The sequence below is a fragment of the Aythya fuligula genome, chromosome 16 (assembly GCF_009819795.1).
Source record: "Aythya fuligula isolate bAytFul2 chromosome 16, bAytFul2.pri, whole genome shotgun sequence".
NCBI lineage: Eukaryota > Metazoa > Chordata > Aves > Anseriformes > Anatidae > Aythya > Aythya fuligula.
The window spans coordinates 6,125,054-6,146,206 of NC_045574.1; the positions used below are offsets into that span (position 1 = coordinate 6,125,054).

The 21,153-nt window shown below is 57.9% G+C and overlaps 2 protein-coding genes across 2 annotated transcripts; both read right to left on the reverse strand.

Annotated features, from left to right (window-relative positions):
* Nucleotides 1–5,156: 5,156 nt before the first annotated feature.
* On the reverse strand, nucleotides 5,157–12,628 carry BLCAP (BLCAP apoptosis inducing factor). The gene is made up of 2 exons (XM_032198657.1): nucleotides 12,525–12,628; nucleotides 5,157–6,886 (listed from the first exon to the last, which is right to left on the reverse strand). The coding sequence occupies exon 2, from the start codon at nucleotides 6,800–6,802 to the stop codon at nucleotides 6,539–6,541; it is 264 nt and encodes an 87-aa protein (XP_032054548.1). The 5' UTR covers nucleotides 6,803–6,886; nucleotides 12,525–12,628; the 3' UTR covers nucleotides 5,157–6,538.
* A 1,371-nt stretch (nucleotides 12,629–13,999) lies between these two features.
* PIGT (phosphatidylinositol glycan anchor biosynthesis class T) lies at nucleotides 14,000–19,784 on the reverse strand (the record flags this gene model as incomplete). The annotated part of the gene is made up of 12 exons (XM_032198639.1): nucleotides 14,000–14,502; nucleotides 14,874–14,957; nucleotides 15,094–15,259; nucleotides 15,799–15,999; nucleotides 16,104–16,269; nucleotides 16,542–16,639; nucleotides 16,722–16,809; nucleotides 17,148–17,234; nucleotides 17,350–17,450; nucleotides 18,085–18,212; nucleotides 19,009–19,186; nucleotides 19,688–19,784. Coding segments are annotated over 12 exons (1,647 nt in total), but the record flags the coding sequence as incomplete, so codon positions are not given.
* Nucleotides 19,785–21,153: the final 1,369 nt, after the last annotated feature.

The following is a 21,153-nucleotide window of genomic DNA, read 5'->3' on the forward strand; positions in this document are numbered from 1 at the left end:
CCTCCTGGGCACACAGTCGAGTCTTCCAGCCGTGCCTGTCCCCAGGGCCGTGCCTCGTCGCTTCTGGGATCGGCATCAAGGGGGGGAACCCCACGGAGCCCTCGCCTGCCCCATGCAGCCCACCCGGGGCTTCTCCACCCAACGCTACGCCTCTGCCGGCCGCCAACCCCAAATCGAGACCACGGGGCTGGGGCACACGACAGAGGAGCATTTTGGGGGAAATAGTCATTTTTTTGCAATGTGGTTGTCCACTGGTACGTTTCCAGCTGCCTTCCCCACTCCTGCTGCCACCCTCCCGGGGCTGGGCTGCTGGGGAGCGTTGTGCCAGGCGGGTGTCTGCAGGCTCCCCGCGCCCTTGGCTGTGTTTCGGAGGTCTCTGTGTCCCCGTGCCCAGCTTCGTCCCCCCCGTTGTCCCCCCCAGGCTGAACCCCAGGGGCCGCACACAGCCCCGGCGCCCCCCTTGTACATAGCCCCCTTGCACCCCCCACCAGCCGGCCAGGTTGCATGTGGTTTTGTTTTCCTCCTGCCGTCACGCCGCCGTCTCTGTCTGCGTTTGTCCCTGAGCAGAACCCCTCACTGTGCTGGCCCAGCACCCGTGGAAAACCAGGCGAGGAAGGTGCTGGGGCCGCCCCGGGGGGAGCTGCTCCTGCCCCTCGCCCCAGCAGGAGCAGGGCAGAGCCCCCCGCTCGCTCCCGCAGCTCCCCAGCGTCTTATTTATTGAACGAGTTCTGGCTTGGTGGCTCCTTTTTAACAGTAAAGCCTTCAAACGTGGCACAAATGGAGAGATCCTGCCTTTGGCTTGGAGAACAGCGACTGTTTTAATGGATTATTTTTTTTTTAAACCACCTTGGGACTCGGAGCCTCTCCTTCCCCCAGCATCTTTGCGTTCGTGCGGGGACCGTCACGCCCTGAGGTCTTTTAGTTCTGGTCTCGTGGTCGTTTGGCTGATGGGTCCCGGAGAAGCCCCTCAGTGCCATGAGGGGCAGCCTGTGCCGAAACCACGGGTGGGACACAGAATCCCCATCCCCGGGAGAAGGCTCCTAAAGCTCTAAATCCATGTGCAGAAGACGGATCGGACCCACGAGCTGGGGAGAGAGAAGGCGAATGCACGTGTTAGCGTGTGACCTTTTGTTTTCTTTAGCACGGACAGGTTCTCGTGAGAGAACAGCAGGGCCGGGGTGCTCCCAACCCAGGTGTTTCATTCCCTGGCACAGGAGCAAGAACGTCCCAGCAGCGTCAGCACCGCCCTGGGCTCTCTTCCCTGCCCTGGGGGTTTGAGGACAGGGAGAGGCTGGGGACTGTTGGTGGCAGGAGGCAGGGAAACAACCCAGGAGGAGCACGGCGCAGGGCAGGGGATGTGTGTCTGCGTGTCCGTCTGCGTGTCCGTCCATCTGACCGTGTGTGCGGGGCATTAGGTGGCACCTGGGGTCCCTGCTGCAGGTGGCCCCAACAGAGGCCACGCGGGCTCAGAGCCTCCCCACCGTCACCCTCCTGGTCTGCCAATTTGTTTTTAAATCCTGTCATTTAGAGGGGAGCCCCCCCCTACCCCACGATGCTCCTCGGCACGGACGCGATGGGCCGATAACCCCGTACGAGAGATTTTCTGCTGGTGTAATTTTTATTTTTTTTTTTTAAACAGCATTTTTGTAAGATCTCCAGACGACTATGCAGAGAACGTGTGGCTCTGGTTCTCTCTCCCCAGCTCCCCCTCCTCCCCACCTGCCTTTTTCAGTGTCAAAGTAAAATATTTAGCTTTTTTTTTTTTTTTTTTTTTTTTTTTTTGGATAATAATAAAACTTTGGAAAAACCTGAAAATGTCCAGCTTTGTGGGTGGTGGGGGGCGGAGATGCTTTGGAACTCTAATGTTGTTGTAAATACTTTGCAATTTGATAATTAAATACAAACAGACCTCACAAAAACAAATGAAAAAAAAAAGTGTAGCTCATGTATGAGAGGGTTTCTTGGCATCCCTGGTAGGGGGTCGGTGGTTACCGGAGTGAACGCAGCTTCTCTGTATGGCTCCTGGGGTTTCAGGGGGCCTTTTCCATGCGATGTGCCCCAGATTCAGTGCGCAGCCCTGCAGGATGCTGTGCGCCTCTTGGGGTTGGGATTGGGCTCGGGGGGACCAGAGCCGCCTCCAGCAAGGGGAACCTTTTCCATCACATCCCTCCTGCTCTGCCGGAGCTCCAAATCCACCCCTGGGTAATGGCCAGCACGAAATACAACTTTATATTCACTTACAGACCCCTGATTTATGTAAGCTACATAGAATTGCGCACAGCAAGCCTGGCTGGTGGTGCTGGGTGAGCTCCCAGGGGAGGCAGGGGCTATAATGGGATGGCAGCCGGCTCCTGTCCCGCATCCATCCATCCCAAATCCTTTTCTGCATGGGGCTGTGCGGGTGGCAAAGCCCAGGCTAGGGAGGGAAGGCTCCTCTCTGCAGCCTGCTGGATCAGCGGGCTGGCAAGGAGCAGGCTCGCTTCATTAGGGTAATTAGTGGGTGCTGATTGGGATCCCTCAGCTGGTGATTAAGTAATTGATTTGTACCAGCGGTGCGGTGGGAATAGGCTCTTGGAAAGCAGGGCTGTGGCTGAGCCTCAGCGGTGCGGGGTGGTTTTGGTGCCCTGCAATCCACGTGCTGCGCTTCTGCTCTGCTGCTGCGGTGCTCTCCTGGGGCCGGTGAGTGAGCCATGTGTCCTCCTTGGTGCCTAACGCTTCGTGTTCGACTTCTCCTTAAAGCACTTAAGCGATTGAGGGAGAATCTGCTGTTGGTGAGCCCCCTGCATGCTGGGGGGGGCTGAAGCTGAGGTTTGCTGGGCTGGGGGGTGAAGAGGAGCCCCCACCACACGTCCCCATCCTGAGCTGGGCAGATGTGCCTGGGGATTGCACCACTCGCCTCCTCTAACAGGCTTAATCTCCCTGTTTGTGCTCTCGCCTTGCCTTGTGAACTAGGGAGAGGGCTCGGGCACTGGTAGGGGGCTGCTCCTGCTGGGGGGGCTGCTGGAAAGGATGCACTCTGCTTGGCCTGAGCACCCCCTTAATCTTCTCCAAAGCGTATCGAGTCCCAGCTCTTGATCCAGGCTGCTGGAGTGTGAAGGTGGAAAATGCTGTGGGTTTGTCCCGGCACTGGGGTCCTCCCTCATCCCACTGCCTGTTTGCTGGGAGGCACAGCGCAGCCCTCTTGCCGAGGGTTAATCTCTGGGCTCCTGAGACGGGCTAAAGTCCTCACCCGCTGCACTTAGCTCCTGCCAGCTGCCGAGGGCGAGGAAAATGCCCCTTTCGTGCAAGGAGCAGGAGCAAAGGGCGCAGGCAGGGGAATGGCTGGCCCGGAGCGGTGCTGGTGGCTCCCTGGGTCCAGCAGGGCTTGGGCCAGCCCCGGGCTGGTGGGAGCAGGCGAGAGGTGGGAAGGGGGCACAGGGAGAGGAGCCCCCGGTCCCGAAGCTGCAGTGGGGAGCCCGAGGTGTGGCCGGCCCCGCTGCGGCTCTGATCGCTGGGCTCTGAGCTTGGCTTGGTGTTATTTTTTTCTTTTCTCCTTCCCCTGACCCTGCAGTGCCACCGATCTGTTCCGTGACCTAGAAAAGAAAACCATCTCCTTGCGATGGAAAGGCAGAGGAGTAGCTTAAGGCTCCTGCTCCCCCGTAGCCGGGGAGCGCGAGGCAGATGGGCAATTTGCAAAGCCAGGTGCCGAGGTGTGCTCTGCGCCAGATCCCTCCCGGCCACTGCCTGGGCTCGGCAGGACGTGGTGCCACGCAGCGCTTCCACTGCCCACAGCGCAGCAGGGACCCCCCGGGTGACAGGGACACCCCGCTGGGGGACAAAAGCCACTGCGGAGGAGCCACAACCGCGCTCGTGTGGGCTCAGCCCGGCCTGTGGTGCGCGGGCAGGGAAGCCGTGGTGCTGCTCTCCAAAAGCTGTCGGGTTTGACCTGTTCTGCAGTTGCAGGCTGGTTTTTCACGGCCTCGATGAGCTGGGGATCAGGGCATTAGCATGGGATGTGAGACCCGGTTGGCTTCCTCGCCCTGCCCGAGGCTTTCTGTCTGACCGTGATGAAGTGACTTTAATTTTGTATCTTGGAGATGAAGATTGCATCTCGGCGCGCTGAGAAGTTGGCAGGTAGTGCCCCGGTGAGGGCGATGTGCACATCAAAGAGCGCCCTTAACTGCGTTTGGGGTGGGAGTGCTGTAAAAAGCAGATTTCCTTCCCCCTTTTGAAGTGCTTCTCTCCCCAGGTCAGGTCTGGCAGAAGGGGAAGCCCAAAGCCCTGTCCTGGGCTGGGCTGGGTGTAGGAAGCCAGGGCTCGCTCTCACCCAGGGCTGTCTGGCTTTGTGGCTAGGACTTATTTAAATTGCAGTAGAGCGCATCTTGGCTCATTAGCAACTAAAATATAGCTTTAAACCGACTGCATTAGCTTAAATTAAAAAAAAAAAAAATCCTTTTAGCTTAAATAAATAAAACTTAAAAGTTGCTCAGAGTGCAGACAACTGTGTTGTCACAGCTTGCCAATGAGAGGACTTCCTTTTTCCCTTCTATTTTTATTCACACTGTAGCTAGCACGGCAGCTCCTGGGATTCCCCTCAGCCCGACAGGTGACGGGGCTGCCACCTCTATTCCCGAGGATGTGTCACGCTTGTTTTTTTGGACGTGCAAACACTGATATGCCTTGAACGCCTTCCAATTCGGGCTTGGTGTCCTCAGGAGCGAGGCTGGGCGTGCAGCAGCTGGGTCCCAGCCCCGTCTCTGCCCGCAGCCAGGGGACAGCACTGGGGGGACCCCGCGGGGCAGCCTCAGGTGCACGTGTCTGGTGCTGGGATCAGCGGGAGCTGGGATCAGCAGGACTGCAGGACACAGCTCTGGGGTTGGGTTTCTTAGCGAGTAAGGGAACGGTGAGGATCTGTCACACGAATAGGGACACAGCCAGAAGCTGCCGCCTGCGTTGTGTGCAAAACGGGCTTGTTTTAGGGGTTGCCTGTAGGTTTCTCAGCCTGGGTTAGGTTACCCTGTTAGTGCAGCCAGTGCTGGGAGCTGCAGGGCTGACAGGCTCTGCCTCCTGCTAGAGGCTGGGATTACAGCGCCGGGAACAAAACAATACAGAGAGACGCGTGATTGCTGGGCTGAGGCATCTGCAGTGAGCAGCAAACGCATCACGCTGGGCAGGAGTCCATAGACCAAAGTTTATAAAGCTTTATTAAACATTTCGAACAGCTGTGCAATGAACAAACAATACTCGGGAAGTTTCACAACCTCATAGCTCGAACTTCCTCGGGACAGCAGCAGCCACTTGTGCTGCTCTCCCCTCCGGGACTCGTAGACTGAAGTGAAGATGAACAGATGGCAAACGAGAGGGAACCCTTGGCCAGTGCAGAGACAGTGCTTTGAGTTAACCCCCGAGGTTGCTCATCAGCAAACCCCCTTGCCCCAGGGAAGGCTGCCCCAAGAGCCACTGCTGCAGGCAGCAGCGAGTGCAGAGCTCTCAGCAGTGTAAGAGCATCCTGCAACCACCCAGCCCTGACATCCTCCTGCCAGGGGAGGTGGAGGCAGCGGGCGCCCCTCTGGCCTCTCTCCTTCCCCAGCACACAGCACCAGCACCCTCTGTCACCCCTGGCCTGAGAACACTGTCACCCAAAGCAGCTGAAGCAGCCGCTGCTCCAAGCTGTGCCTCCTCCTCGGGACCCTCTCCTGCCCTGCCCACACGCAGCCTGCCAGGCTAGCGGCGAGCGTTGTGGGGTGAGGCTCGTGGCAGCTGTGAAAACCCCACGTCTTGCAGCATAGCAGTTTTTTTTTTTTATTATCCCAACAGTCAATACCTCAGTAAACCCTGGAAATCTAGCAGGGGAAGCGGCAGTCTCGGCTGCCTGTGAGGCTTTATAAAAGCAGCAGCACAACTGAGGCTTTCAGGCTATGACCTCGGAGCGTAAGTAGTTCAGAAAGCACTTGGGCAGTGCGCGCATCTCTTTGGCAGGCGGAGCGGGAGGAGATGACTCAACTGCCTCTGGCTCCAGCAGCTTTTGGCCAAGTGCATCTGCGAGCTGCCGAGCTTTCCCTTGATCAGCAAGGCGGGAAGGCTGGCTCCCCGCAAACAGAAAGATGGAGAGGCTCCTGTAGCTACCTGGGCAGAATCAGAGGGCCGGGAGCCCCGAGTTAGACCACCGTGGCCTAATGCAGACAAGAGCCACGCAGCTCCACCACCACGCGGCAGCTGGGCAGAGGCCAGCAGCTCTTTCCTCCACCAGTTCTCAGTTAGGAGGGCTGGTGTCCGTTCCCAGTGATATGGGAAGGGAAGGAGAAAAAAAAAAAAAGACTTCTGCTTCTAAAAAAGCAGGTGGCGCTGCCAGAGTTCACACAGTAAACAAGTCAAATTTCACAGGCAGAGTGGGAGGGCTGGTCAGGAATTTACCACTCAGGTCCACACACACATTACAGGAAACAGGCTGGTTTTACTCCAGTCACATGCCTAGCACCCCCTCCCCTCCTCCCTAGCCCCCCCTTTTTTTTAAAAAAGCAAAACCAGAGCTGTCAGCAGACTGGAAGATTATCGTTCTCTAGGTGCCCACGATGCTGGGATCGTGAGCTGATTCCGGCAGCTGGGATCCTGTGCAGTGATACAAGAAGCAGTTCCCCCAGCAGCTGTAGCAGATGAGGAACAGAGCTGCCAGGAAGACCAAGGCACAAATCGTGCAAGGTTTCCGTTCCAGGAGGAAACTGAGCAGGTAGAAGCCCATGAACATTGAGTGACTGAACCACAGCGCTGGGTTGAGGGGCTTGGGTATGAGCAGGACAGGCAGCAACCACTGCAGGCAGTACATGGTGGCCGGCTGGCGGGGGCCCTGCGGCAGCAGCAGGCAGGTGTGCTCCCAGCAAGTCTTCAGCAGCTCCTCCGGTGGGCTGGCCTGTAGGGATGTGAAATGTCAGACTGTCAGAGGCGCTCAGCAAACAGACCAACAGCAGTTCTTGCACAGTTCACGCGTTCCCAAGCATCACACGCTGATGCTCAAACCCCTAATGTGAAATTCTGGTGTCACCCTCCCTGCTTCCTGAGGGAGGAGCCGGGGAAACGATTACCTCTTGCTGACACAGCAGCATATCCCCTGTGCGCTTTGTTTCTGGGGCTCTTACCCTGGCGAACACTCCTGAGACCCTTTTCTTTATAGTGCAGGGGAAGAAAGGTGGAGGGGGGAGCAAGAGAGGAGGAAACAAGCTGCCTCCCTACACCTGTATTTCTACAAGGCTGTCCAAAGCCTTTAGTGATGGTACAAATGTGCAACCAAGAGGTAAACTCAGAGGTGGCTCAAAGGAAGAAGCAAAAAGGGCTGGTTTGATGTTCAGCCACACTTCTGGGGAGTGTTAAGCACACAAACTGCCTCCTCCCCAGGCACAGCCCCACTGCAGCCTGCCAGGGGGACAGCAGAAAATTTGAACCCGGCACGTAGCTGCCCGGGGGAGCCCCGACAGCGTCCCTGCTGCTAAACAAAGGAGAGGACAGTCCCTGCTTAAGGGATTTACAACCCTTGCCAATCAGCTAAAGGCAGATAAGACAAAGCATGCGAATGGATCAAAGGGGAGGGGGCAGTCTCAAAATGGCAATTTTCATAAGTGCTGTAAACACAGGATTTCCTTTCTTGGATTATTACAAAACCCTGTGGAAGCAGCGAGCTTCAAGGGCTTCTCTGAGCAGGGATGGCAGCACACTAGCAGTCCAGAAAATGCACTTCTATCTTTAGCAACTGGATCAACTACACTGTTTTTTTTTTTTTTTTTCTTTCTAAGCCAAACATCTTCAAGTATTTTAGAGGGTTTTAAAAATAATAAATGCCTTACAGGTGTTCTTACAGAGCCAGAACTGTTAAAGGAGGGCGGAAGAATGGAGTTGAGCAGTGTGGGATAGCAACAGCCGGCCGGGTTAGCAGATGTCAGTATCGCTGGGGAGAGCAACTGATAAGATTTCCCTCAGTTTGTGGAACAACTCCTAGCTCACTGCCCCTAAAAGGCAAAAGCACACAGGGGAATGCTGCAAGAGGGCCCAGCTTGGGAAGCCTACTGCTCTTCCCTGCAGCACATGGGGACACGCAGCTGCTAGGCAAGACGCAGGAAGATGGGCAGGACAGCCCCGGCCTCACCCCAACTAACCAGAGCCTGGCCAGAACAGCTTTTTTGGCAGCGATCCTTTTATCTGAACATACTCATCTGCGAGGTATGCTGTCAGGAGGATGAAGGGCTGAGCCGAGCCTGTTCGGATTAGGGCTGGGGGGCGGGAAGGTTAGTAGGATGAAGGAGTGAGAAAGTAAACAAACAGCACAGTGCTCTGGCTCCTGCTGGCAGGAAAAGGGATTTCCTGGCGAAGGGAGAGAGAATGAGGGACTGAACAGAAAAGCCAAGAGAAAACCACAAATGGGTCTCTTCCAAAAAAACCACTGAGGTCAGGCCCGTGCCTCGCAGCTCGGGAAGCTCCCTGGTACCGACCAGCTCCGGTGTGGGGAGCAGGACGCACGCTGCCATCGCCCTGTTCCTAGCGGCAGGATCGATGCTAATGGCAGTGAAAGAGAATGCAGGCCAAAGGCCCCACCAGGGCAAACAGATTAAGAGTATTTGGGGAGAGCACGTTGTGTTGGCTGTCCTGCAAGAGAGTGTTCTGCAGCAGAGGCCAGCTGGGGTTCCGTTAGGCAGCCAGAGGAATAAGGAAGTTATTTTACACGGCAATATGGCTGGAGTTAAAGGGATAAAATCCCAGTGTTAATCCCATCTCATGCGGCTCACATCTTTAAGGGCAAGTCTTGAGTTTCCCTCATCTGTGAGCAGACGATCTGGGAATGATGATCGTTTATTCCACAGCCAAACTTGCTCTCTGCGAGCCTCTGTACATCACCGAGCTGTTTCTGGAGTACGAGTGCTGCTGGAGCATTGGGTAACTTCTCCAAGGGGAAGTGTTCAGAGAGCAGATTTAACAGATACGTAATTGAACCACACTGCCCAATCTCTCAGTTCCTGTCCTGCGAGGATGACGCTGCGCTGAATACAACCGAGTTGTGCTAAATCGGTGATGTGGCCAGCTTAATCCTCCTGAGTGCTCTCCACTTGACGTCTCCCGTAGCCTCCCTCCCAAGTGCCCTAAACACTGTGCAGGGCAAAGCACTGCATAAACACCACGCAACACCGCGGCCAAATCCAGCCCTGAAATCATGTCAGCTCCACTTCTCTTGCTGGACTTGTGCTGCAGTCTTCAGGTCACCCCTCCTTAAAGCCTTAGTGTTGTGCCTACAGATAACTGCTCCGGGCTGTCTCTGCAGCAAAGGATGGATAAGAAAATCAGCCTAGGACAACGTGTCTATCATAGTACAAACTCCAGAATCTTCTAGGCCCGTTGTCATAAATACCTCAGATGTAGCCGTGCTACAACCACCAAGCCTTTGGCTCTCAAACTGCACTTGATTACATTTCATGAGTATAATTAAAACTCGTGACAGCTGCACTGAACTCCAGGGTCTGGCCTTCTCATGGTGGCAGGCTCCTTCCTACACACACCGCTCTCGGAACAGGTTACCCGTTTTTAAATATTGATATTTTCTGGAGGAGCCAGTTGCTCGTAGCAATCAATAACACCACTCTGCAGAATAAAGAAGCATTTAATGGTGGTTATTTTTACTGTCAAGTTTCTATGGCAGTGCCCTTCAATCTGCAAAGCTCTCAGACTTCTAACAAACGCAGGTGTTTCAGCAGCTGAGCCTTGTATCTGCAGTAAGCTTTATTTGCCTCTGCCCCTTAACTACCCACCAGTTAAAGGCTGAAAACCTGCAGTCTGCGTGATCTGGCAGATCTTAGATAAGGTAACCTTTGCTTGAGAATCCTGCAGCTCTGTATTCCTCAAGACTCACACTCTTCCTCGTTCTTTGCTGGAGGTTCCTGTACGCAGCTGGCAGTGAGTGTTCCCTTCCCAAGCTCTCGCTCTTCATGCTGCAGAGGCCTTCCTAGGGAGAAGCCACGTCTCCCACTGCCAGCTCGTTAGGGAAATGGCACTCTCCTTAGTGCCCAGGGTAGGAAGTCCCTTCCTGAAGCTTTCAAAGCAGTTTTGCCTAGATGCTCACCTAGATCTGCAGGTGAAACTTGCAAATGAGACATTCCTCCCTTGTTTTCTTTGTCCCCTCCTCATGATCCAAGCAAAAGATTACCGCGTGTCCCCAAGCCAATAATTACCTGTCACCCAGCAGCACCTCTGCAAGCCCCATTTCACAACCGCATCCTGCTTTTCCTCAACCAGTTGCTCCTGTTCTCCCCTGCCTGCCTGACTCATCTGGTTCCTCAGCCGGCCTGGTGTCCTGCTCCCCTCAGGAGGGCTCGAGTCATCTGACTTGGCAGCCGCTCGTGTTTACCAGCCAGTTCCTCTCCGTCGCACCACCACTGCCTCCTCTCGCTCCTCCGCAGCTCCTCAGCCACTCAGACTTGCTCGGAGCCCCTCGGCAGCACAGCACGTGCTGCTGCTGCTGTCCTGCCCGCAGCCAGCGCTCTGCGGTTCCCCTCTGATCTCCCCATGCTGCCGGAGCCTCCCTGCCAGCTCCCGCAGGCAGAGGAGCAGCATGGGGAGTTCCCTGCACGCCTCGGCAGCAGGCGCACACCAATACCTGTCCACACGCCTATTAATCAGTCTCCACCGTGCTCACGGTCCTTCCTCCTCCCTCCCGAGACCATTCAAAACCAGCAGGTGGGACTGGCATGTGATCGTGGGGAGGGTTTGCAAATTCCCAGGCAAGCCCGGCACACCTTTCCCACCCAGAAACAAAACTTTAATTAGGACAAGTCCAAAGCGAGTAGCCCAGCACAAGTCTCGTGTTTTGCAATGGATCATTCACCTTTACAGTAAGTCCATCCGAGGAGCTCGCAAGCTGCACCTTGGTATTCTCCGAGCTAATTCAGCACTTAGAAGGATGAGAAGTGCTCACACACCACAGACGTGCCGCATCAGGATGCCAATACCAAGTTTACGTGTTTGTCAAGAATGCCTTGAGTCCTTAACAAGCCATTTACAGGACAGAATAATCAGCTGGCTTTCGCTAATCACTCGAGGTACTTAAAAGGTAAGCGTGTTCAGACCTCACTGAGGCAGCTGCTAAGCCAGTGGTGTCCACAAGGAAGGCAAAACTTGCCCATGCTACACAAACCAGTCACCCAGAGTCGCAACAAAAGGCTGAACAACTCCTTTTTGTGTGTGGCGATGCCAATCTCCCCCTCTCCCAGGAGCCCAAGTTCCTGCTTGGGAGTTAAAAGCCACACATCTAGATAAAAATCTCTCCAGTTAAATAGCGTGGTGTACTTACAGCATGCCTCGGGGCCTCGCACCTGAGTTTCTTATGTATAAGGCTTGCCTGTACCATAGTTTGCTTAAAAGAGTTTAAATCAAGGACCTTGTCAGAGCCACGCAGCTTGCTGTGTGGGCAGAGCTTCCTGCTGCCTGCGTGTGTTTGAAGCCAGCTCTCAAATACTGCCTGGTGTCCAAAACAGCTGCTAAGCACACAACATCCAAAGCGCTGGGGGAAAAAATAGGTGAAAGAGCTATCAAGTGACAAGGGTGTTTGTTTGGTTTTTGCCTTTTTATCTACAAAAAATATCGGCGCACCAGCTTTCTAGATGTCAGCCCTCCCAAAAAAATACAAACCTACAAATGAAACAACTCAGGGCCATAACTGTTCAAACTGCTAAGTCTTATTTGTAGTAACAGGGTTTTAACTTCAGCTTTTATTTTAGTCATTGCCACTATTTTTCTATGCTTTTTTTTTTTTCTTTTAAAGGCTTATTCTGCCAGGGTGACTCAGCTGGAAAAAGTGAGTCTTCAACTTTTGGCCAAGGCTTTGTGCCACTCTTTGATAAGTTCATGCCTTGGAACACCCGAGGGAGACTCCGCAATGGTGCAAGACGGTTGCGAACACTTCCCGAAAGGGCAGCGACTCCTTGACGAATCAAGCCTCGGGGGTTACAAAGCGCTCTGGTTTCTCAAGCTGGGGACAATCCGGAGCAGCGTGCCTTTCGTTAGGAGCGGAGGCGCTCGGTGGGACCCCTCTTCACCATTTCCACAGCCGCTCCCTGGGCCCTGTCCCTCTGGGGAAGCGCTCAGCTGGTCTGCAGCCAGCACAGCGCCCTGCCCCGTCGGGGTTACTGCACAGTGGGCACCAGAGGCGACAAACCTGTGGCCGTGAGCGGTCGGGCAGCAGCAGGCAGCAGCAGGCAGCAGCCCCGTGGCTGGTTCCCAGCAGCAGCTGACAGGAGCAGGGCCCGCCGTGCCCTGCAGCCCGCTGTCAGCCCCGTGTGGTGCCGTTCCCCTTTGTGCTCGTTTCTCACCTCTCAGCGGCCCTGCTTCTCCACCCCTGCCCTTCCCGTGTCGGGCAGGGATCGCGACCAGCAGGCCGGGCCCCGGCCCCTCTGCCCCAACCCCGCTGGTGGCTCCGGGCCGGGTTTCAGCGCCCCCCCCCCCCCCCCCCGGCCCGCCTCAGCCTCCCCCAGCGCCCCCCTGCCCCACACGGCCCCCCCCAGCCCCGTACTCACGGCGCGGCGCCTCCTCCCTCCTCCTTCCTCCTCCTCCTCGTCCTGCTGCCCCTCAGGCCGCCATCCGGGGCCTCCCTCCCGCCGCGGAGGCCCCGAGGAGCGCCCGGAGCCGCCTCAGAGCCCCCCCCCCCCGGGCCCCGCCGCCCCCCGCCCTGCCCGGCCCTGCCCCCGGCAGCGGGGCCGCTCCGTCCGCCGGGGCGCGCACTGCGCCTGCGCGGGCACGGACGGAGGGGAAGGGGAGGGGAGGGGAGGGGAGCGCGCATGCGCGGCCCCGGGGATGGGGGGGAAGGGGCAGTGCGCGTGCGCGGGGCGGGCGGGAGCGCGCCTGGGCTGGGGGGGATATAGGGGGGATATAGGGGATGTGGGGGTGGGGTATGGGGGCGCTGCGGCTGTTCCTGGAGCCTGGGGGGGCCTGGAGGGGCCCTGGGGGGACCCTGGGGGCTGTGCCCGCAGCTCCTGCTCGGGGTCACCCCCCCGGTCACCCCCCCCAGCCGCCCCCTTTCCTCCACCACCCGCTGACCCCGTCCCCAAGCACCCGCCCCAGGGCACCCCCAGGGATGGCGGCGCCACCACCGCCCTGGGCAACCCGTCCCAACGCCTGACTGCTCCTTCTGAGCAGAAATGGCTCCTCATTGCCAACCTGAACCTCCCCTGGTGCGACTTGAGGCCGTTCCCTCTGGTCCCATCACCGGTTACCTGCAGGATGAGGCCGACCCCCAGCCCCCACGTCCTCCTTTCGGGCAGTTGCTGCGAGCAATTCATGGCAGTGTTTTCATTTCAGTGAAATTCATTTCAATTTCAATGAAATTCATTGCAATGCTGAGGTTCTTGTGCTTTGTTCCTCTGCCCGCACTCAGCTCTGTTCCTGTCACCATATCTAAGGTGCGAAGGGCGTACCCCTGGAACTGAGCCCACCCTGCAACCAGCAGCAAAACCACCCTGGGGAGGGTGTTAAACTGGGCCCCTGCTCTGTGCTCCCAGCCCAGGGCTGCAGGGTGCTGAGCCCAGGCTCCTCAAGGCTTTGGGGACACCGTGTGGCACAGACAGGCAGAGATACAGGGCAGGGGCAGAGCTTTGGGGGAAGGGATGGAGGATCGTGAGTTGCTGCGCAGGGAAGCAGGTGGAGGGGTTTCAAAACACTGCGAGTGAAAGCTCTGCTCCTGGCTTTTAGAAAAGGAAATAACCTCCTGGTATGAAAGAGGGGACAAGCAGATAGTTTATAGACCAAGTCTGGAGGTTCATTTGCAAACTGGCTCAGATGTGCTAGAGGCTGGAAGGAGGGCAGTGAAATGTGGCAACCAGAACTGTGCTGGCAGAGCAGATGCAGCCTTTCCTGCAGTGCAGGTCATGCCCCTGACCCCTAGACCGTCTGCATCTTCCCCTAGCCAACCACAGCAGTCTGCTGGACACTTAGCAGTGTCTTCTGGGGTCAGCTCTGCCTGTGGGGTCAGGAAAGCAAAAACGAGCAGCACAAATGTACAAAACAGCTCAAGTTTACTTCCAGCATTGTTCCTGGTAAATAAGTTACTCCCCACCCAAACAGACGGCTTGCACATTTCCTAATCCAGTGCGAGTGCAGCTCAGTGGTTACTGTGCTCTGAGCCCTTTTCCATCTTAATTCTGGAAGCAAGCTCAGCTTGTAGGACCCAGGAGAGATGCAGGCAGCAGAGACAGGAGGCAGCAGCACGTCGCTGCTGTGCCCTGCTCCGGCGGCCCTGGCTGCTCTCAGAGGGGCGGCACGCCCCTGAACTTACGGATGACGTTAGCCAGCCGCTTGGCCAGCCCTCCCCGGCTCGGCTCTTCCACGTGAAAGGTTCTGGTCAGCAGGTTGTAGAAGGAGCCGTAGCACACCGCCACCACGGTGCAGGTCAGGCAGATGACGTTATAGGGCATGCTGAAATCCGGCGTCGGCAAGTTGACCAGCAGCGGCTCCGTGTAGAGGCGGACGAAATAGCTGGAGCCATCGGAGGAAGGGAAACTGGAGAGGGGGAGCAGGAAAGTCAGTGCCACCCTGCACAGGACTGCCACTTTGTGCTGGAGCTGGGTGGCCTCTGGAGGTGCTCACAGCCCCTTTAGGGGCCAGGCTCTCCCCGGGACCTCCAAATCTCAGGGGAGACCACAGAAGAGGCTGCGGGGCCTCACACCACCAGCTGTCCCTTGTAGTCACCCCCCTGCCAGCAGCCCCCCTCGGAAGGGCTCCTGGGCTGCTGTTCTGACACACCAAGAACGTCCCGCAGCAGCTCCCCAAGGAGCCACGAGTCTTTGTAGGCTGGTGAAGACCAGATAGGGTAACTGCAACCAGCCCACGTGCTGCAACACTGCCCCTCTCCTGGGGACAGGAACACTCACAGTGAGGCGAAGAGCGGGCTCTCCTCCACGTCCACGTCCTTCATTGCAATGACGCTGGGCACCAGGGCACTAAGCACGGAGGGACTAAGGAGACAAAGGACGCACTAGTGTCAGTCCTGCCAGCAAAGGGACAGCACGAGTTCTTCCCAGCCCCAGAGACCTGGGCAGCCAGTCCTACACAAAGCCCAGAAGGGGACAAGGAGCTGAGCGATGCCTTTACCTGACGTAAAATCCGTGATTCGGGTCAGGCGTGTACTCTGTCCACTTCAGCAAGGCTCTCTCAAACTGGATTGTGACCTTGGTGACAGAGTTGGCTGGAAGCTGGATCAGCATTTCCAGCAGGTGAGGCCGTTTGCGGTCCTGCGCTGGCTGGTAGTGGATATAACCTAGCCCCAAAGACACCCGTCAGTGGCACTGGAGTGGCACTTGTGCAGCCTCACGTTGCCTACAGATCTCACTAGGTGGGTGATCTCGCTTCTACTGTCCCGGGAGAAGTTTTCGGGGCAAGTGAAGATGTAACAAGTAACAAAAAGCATGGGTTAAAGCTAAATCTGGCTGATCTTTAGTGCTGATGACCCACAAAAGTTAGGTGTTTGTAAGAAAAGGTTAAAAATGTAAAACGTCATCCACTCATCAGTTTTACATCGAGGTTCCTTTAACTGCAAAAAAAATCAATGCCCTTTGCTTTAGATTCTTGCTGGGTTATGAAACACTGCCCAAGGGACTCTTAGAGAATGGACTTAATAAAGCCTCATCTGTGGCGAGTGCTGAACCGAAGGCTGGGAAAACATCCTAAGATGTTTTATTTCCCAGTCCTGTTCCCCAGTTATAGCTGGGGCTCAAGGGAGGGGCTAAACCATCTCTGGAATGAGCTGCTGGTGCCAAGGGCCTCGGATGCCACGTGCTGCTGGGAGCATCGACTCACTTGGCTTGTTTTCCTTCCCCTTCGTGATGATAGTCAGGGTGTGCACGTAGAGCCGCAGATACCACGGCACAGTCTCCAGCAGGATGACGGGGAAGGCCCGGTAGGGGTGAGTGTTGTGGATCAGAGTGCTGATTTCGCCAGTCTGCAGCCCGTACCCGCTCACGTAGCGCTGAGCGTGGAGCACGGGTGTTGACAGCTCCTCTGCAAAAGGGAAAAAGAAACAGGAATCAGGGGCTGACGCCAGGTGCTTTTGGGCCCGGAGCTTGGAGCGACAGCGCAGAGGGAACAGCGCTCCGGTCACTCACGGCTGTCTTGGGGCCGCTTCCACTTCAGCTGCACGTTGAGGCTGCGGGATGAATTGAAGAGCGAGGGGCTGAGCAGGTCGTAGACCGCGTAGGTTCTCTTGTCTCCCTGCACAACAGCTTCATGTACAGACGTTGGAGTGGGGGTCACCTCCAGTAGCTCTTTTTCCTGAGAAAGCAAGTTGGCCATGAAGAGGGCCGTGCCTCTTGTAGTAACTGGCAAAGCCCCTCTCAGAAGTGGCCGGCTCAGCACGCTTGCTGACACCGCCATGCTCCTCCTGAGCGCTTCTGAGCAGCCCAGCTCAGAGGCAGGAGAGCACTGCAGCCCTTCAGCAGCCCTGGAGGTATCCAGCCTGTGCGGAGTGTAGAGGCAACGATGCTCCACGGCCACGTGAAGTGGCTGAGCAGAGAGCCAGGTGCCTGTAAGTCCAGGAGCGTTACCTTGTTCTTAGGGGAGATGTCAACGTAGACCTTGCTGTCCGATGCCAGAGGACACGCGTCAGTAAGGGTGCGAGAGAACATCTTAAACAAGGACCAGTCTGCGGGAAGGAAAGTCAGTGAGAGCAGCGTGAGGCAGGCTTGGGGCAGGTTGGGGGCACGGCGTGCTGGTGCTGAGCTTACCTTTCTTCCCTTGGCCACTGGTAAAGCTGTCAAAGACCACAGTGAGAGTCTGCCTGAGCTCCCAGGAAACAGCCAGGCAGGAAGCATCCTGGGGAAGAGAAAGAGGTGGCTCTGATCGCACCTTCCAGAAGGGCAGGGCAGCAGGAGAGAGCTTGAGCTACAGCAGGACTGCAAGAGTCCCAGGGGGGCAGAAGTGAGCCACCGAACCCACTGCACGGAAGCTGGGCAAAGCAGGGTCATCTTGAAGTCACAGCAAGGAGGATTCTGGTGTTCTCTTGGGGGCGTTAAAGCTGTCTAGAACAGAGCCCTGGGGAAAGCTCCCAAACATCGAGCCTCTCCTCAGTCCCTAAAGCCCCGGGCTGCCAGGAGAGGCCCGGCTGCTGCAGGAGGATGGCACAGGAGGGAGCCACTGAGCCCGACACTCACCCGGCAGATGGGGCGGATGTGCACGGCCTGCGAGTGGTAGCTGCTGTGGAACAGCCGCTCAGCCTTCAGCAGCACGGCCAGACCGGCCTGCGGGGAGAAGAAGCAAAACTTTGGTTGCAAGTTGCTCTCTGCAAGGCCACGAGACTTCCCGGTGTACGCTGCTGGACTGCCCCCAGCTCCCCGGAGCAGGACTCGCCGTTACCTTTGAGCCACACGGCAGCAGCTTCTTCCAGGGCGTGAGGTTCTCTGTGCAGACGACCTCCCGGGGCAGGACAGCGTAGCGCAGCAGGCGGTGATCCGTCCCTGGGCGGGCAGGCAGGGGGTTAACAGCAGGCACGACACGCCCTGAATACACCCAAAATGCCACAAACTCCTTCAGGAACAGATCCTACTCTGTTCAGGGTGATTCGGACAGACTAGGTGAGGGTATCTCTTGGCAGGTTTTTTTTTTTTTGAGGGCCTTAAATCCTGCGGTTTTAAATCTCTTTAAATCTCTGTTTTGTAAAACGCTTTTCAGAGAGACAGCCGAGGGGCTGGGAGCCACGTGCTGCTTGTGGCTTTCCTCTGTTCAAGCGTAAACCTCATCAGCAGGGAGAGGAAACGCTTCCAACAGGCTAACCCCTGCTGTCCGTGCCCTCGTGCTCCGCTACCTGCTGCTGCAGCTGGCAGCAGTGCTAGCTGGCAGGGAACCGAGTGGGAACGCTTACTCTCCCACCCCTCCTGGGCGAGCTGGAAAAGCAGCAGCCTCTGCGGTGTTTATTCTGGGACACCGGATTTCCCCTTCTAGGGCTACCTCATCGCAGTGACTTGTGAGCTCAGGAACAAATGCTGCCAGAGCAGGGCCCGCACACGGGCTCCCCCAGGGCCACAGGGCAGAACTCAAGCCGGGGACAAAGAGCACGAAGCCGGCCCCCAGGCACGCGCGGGTCGGGCTCACCGTTGGCTAAGCCCAGGGGTTTGAAGGACGCCGTCGGCGTGACCGTGTTGGTGGAGTCGATGAAGTTGAGAGAAGCGCAGAAGATTCCCGAGAGGACGTTACTCAGCTCTTTCCAGGCTTTGTCAACGCTGTGAGAACAGACACCACGGTTTACTCAGCAGCTGGGGATAACGGGTGGTAAATCAGCACCGTTCAACAGCTACACTGCGGTCACCGTGCTGGCTTCCAGCTCACAGCCAGAGGCTGCTGGTCACTCACTCTCCGCCCCTCTTCATGTTTTATTCTAACACGTGGCATCTGGGTGACGTTTACTGCGGGGGCAGTCCTTGGGCACAGCTGGGCAGCGAGGAGGCGGGCTGGGGGAGCAGGCGGGGGGTGACAGGGCATCTTTGTGCTGCTCTGAGCGCTGACCGGGCAGCAGGGCGGGGGCAGGGCCCTTGTGGGGTGGAGGCAGCTCTGCAAACCCACAGCGAGCTGCTGGGCTCAGCCAGAGGAAACGTGCGACAGGGAATGGTGGCAGATATGGGATGGGAGTCAAAGGAAGCGAGTCACGGATGAGAGCTCAAGGCATAACCCCACAGCACAGCGAGGGGGTTGTCAGCACACAGCCCTGTGAGGGAATTGCTTGTTCCTTTAGCGAACTAGAGCTTTATCTCTCCACACCACTCTGCCCTTTGTGCCCTTTCTGCCATGGCCCCTGCTGTTACAGGCTCATTATTCCACCAAGACACTGCCAAACCTCTTCCAGCTCCAGGCAAGCCCCAGAGCACGAGGCCTTTGGTGAGAAAGGCCCCGGGGAGAGGACAGCAGTGCTGCCACCCACCCTGCCCTGCCTCCTGCAGCCCCCACTTCCCACCCGGCATGGGCTGCAACCCCAAACACCCGGCGGTGCCATGGTTGTGGTGTCGCCGTGCGGGTACCTACTCGGGGACGGAGTCTTGGAACCAGACCCAGAGCTCGGCGCCTGCGGGGGCGCCCAGGGGCGGCTGCCCCCAGCTCTGCGTGCGCCAGAAGCCCTGCGTCAGGGCGAGGTGCAGCTCCCGCACGCCCTGCGCCGCCACCAGCTGCCCCAGCGCCTTCGGGAAGAGCCTGTAGTGAGAGACTGCGCGCAGCGTCAGTGCCGGCCAGCGCAACCCGGCCTGCTCGCGTCATCATCCCCAGCCTGCTCGTGTCATCGTGGCTTGGCCTGCTTATGTTATCGTGGCTTGTCTTGCTTATGTCACTGTCCCCTGGTCTGCTTACGTCATTGTGGCTCATCCTGCTTATGTCATGGCCAGTCCTGCTTAAATCATTGTGGCTCGTCCTGCTTATGTCACCGTCCCCTGCTCTGCTTACGTCATCGTGGCTCGTCCTGCTTATGTCATCACAGCTACTCCTGCTCACGTCATCGCCCCCAGCCTGCTCGCATCACTGTGGCTCGGCCTGTTTGCGTCACCGCCCCCATCCCCCTCACATCCCCGTGTCCCCAGGCCTCGCGGTGCCCCCTCCCTGTCCCCACCGGGTGTCCCCGCCTGGCGCCGTGACGTCACGCGGCCTCCCCCGCGATGACGTCATCCCGCCCCCCCGACCTTCCCCCTCTGTCCCGTGACGTCACGGCCCCTACCTGCCCCCCGCCGCAGGTCGGCGTCCCACCGCGTGCGGAACTGGAAGGCGGCGGCCACGTCCCCCGCGGGCAGCGGCCTCAGCAGCAGCTCCTCCCGCAGCGCCGCCCCCGGCCCCGACCCCGAGCCCGGCCCCGGCGCCCCCAGCCCCGGCCCCGCCGCCCCCAGCAGCAGCAGCAGCAGCAGCAGCGGCCCCGCCGCCATCATGGCGGCCCCGGCCTCAGCGCTTCCGCTTCCGGTCCGTTGCCATGGAGAGGCGGCGGGGCCATGGAGGCCTCGGGCCTAAGGGGAGGGGGGGGCCGGGGCAGGCCCCTGAGGGGCGAGAGATGGGGCTGTGCTGTGTGACAGGGATGGCTTCGTGTCACAGGGGTGGCCTCGTGTCACAGAGCCTGTCCCCGTCACGGCTGTGCCCGTGAATGGGCTGACCATGGGGGTGGTGGAGTCACCGTCCCTGGGGGTCTTTAAAGGACGTGTGGGTGTAGAGCCGAGTGCTGGGGGTTAGTGGAGGAATGGGAAGGGTTAGGTCAGGGGCTGGACAGGGTCATCTCGGGGGTCTCCCACAGCCTGGGTGATTCTGTGCCCTAACACCATCCTCATCCTCATGTCTCACATTGCCCGCATGGCTCAGCCCTGTCCCCGTGTCCCAGCCCTGTCCCCGTGTCCCAGGCCTCCCCACATCATCCTGCTCTTCCCAGCCTGCCCCTCCATTTCCCGGTCCCCCTCACCCCTTGACGAGCTCTTTCCAGAGGCAGCGGCTGTCTTCAGGCAGGGACCCGGCTGGATGCACGCTGCCTTCACCAGCCACCAGCAAATGGGGGCACCCCTAGGAAGGTCACACCGGGACAGCGTTGGGACGAGGACACGATCGAGCTCACCGCTCCTCTTACCCCAGAGACCCAGCAGCCTCCACGCATGGCTGCCTGGTGCAGGAGAGATCACGGCAAACAGCACAGAGCTCCCCTGGGAAGCAGCAGGGGTGCATGGCATTGCCGGGATCCAGTTGCTTATCTCGCAGGCTCCTTCCCCCCTCGGGGTGACTGCGGTTGTGCTGACACAGCCGGAGCAGCGACAGCACTTTCCTGGCCTGCAGCCACTGATAGAGGCAGCAGCTCTGCAATGGTTCTTCCTGCGCTCCTCAAAGCAGCCTCCAACCGGGACAATGCTCCCTGCACTGGGTTTGGGGAGCAACAGCTGCTGGTGCTGCATGTGCTGAAGTACTCCTCTCAGCTGCTTGGCATGGGATAGCTCTCTGCTGGGGGCAGTTACAGGTCACTGGCAGCCCTCTTTGGGACAGCTGTGCCCACACAGCAGCCTCTGTGAGGCAGGCAGCACGGGATGGTACCAGCTCCACTATCGCCCATCCTTTGCAGAGCAAGCAGAGGTCCCTGCTGCCTGCTCCCACCCTGTGATATCTAGCAGGAGAAATGTGGTCATCTGCTTCTCAGCTGTACCCTCAGCACGCTTGCTT

Excerpts from the sequence above, each read along its gene's own strand:
- BLCAP (XM_032198657.1), bottom strand. The coding sequence starts at position 6,802 with ATGTACTGCCTGCAGTGGTTGCTGCCTGTCCTGCTCATACCCAAGCCC.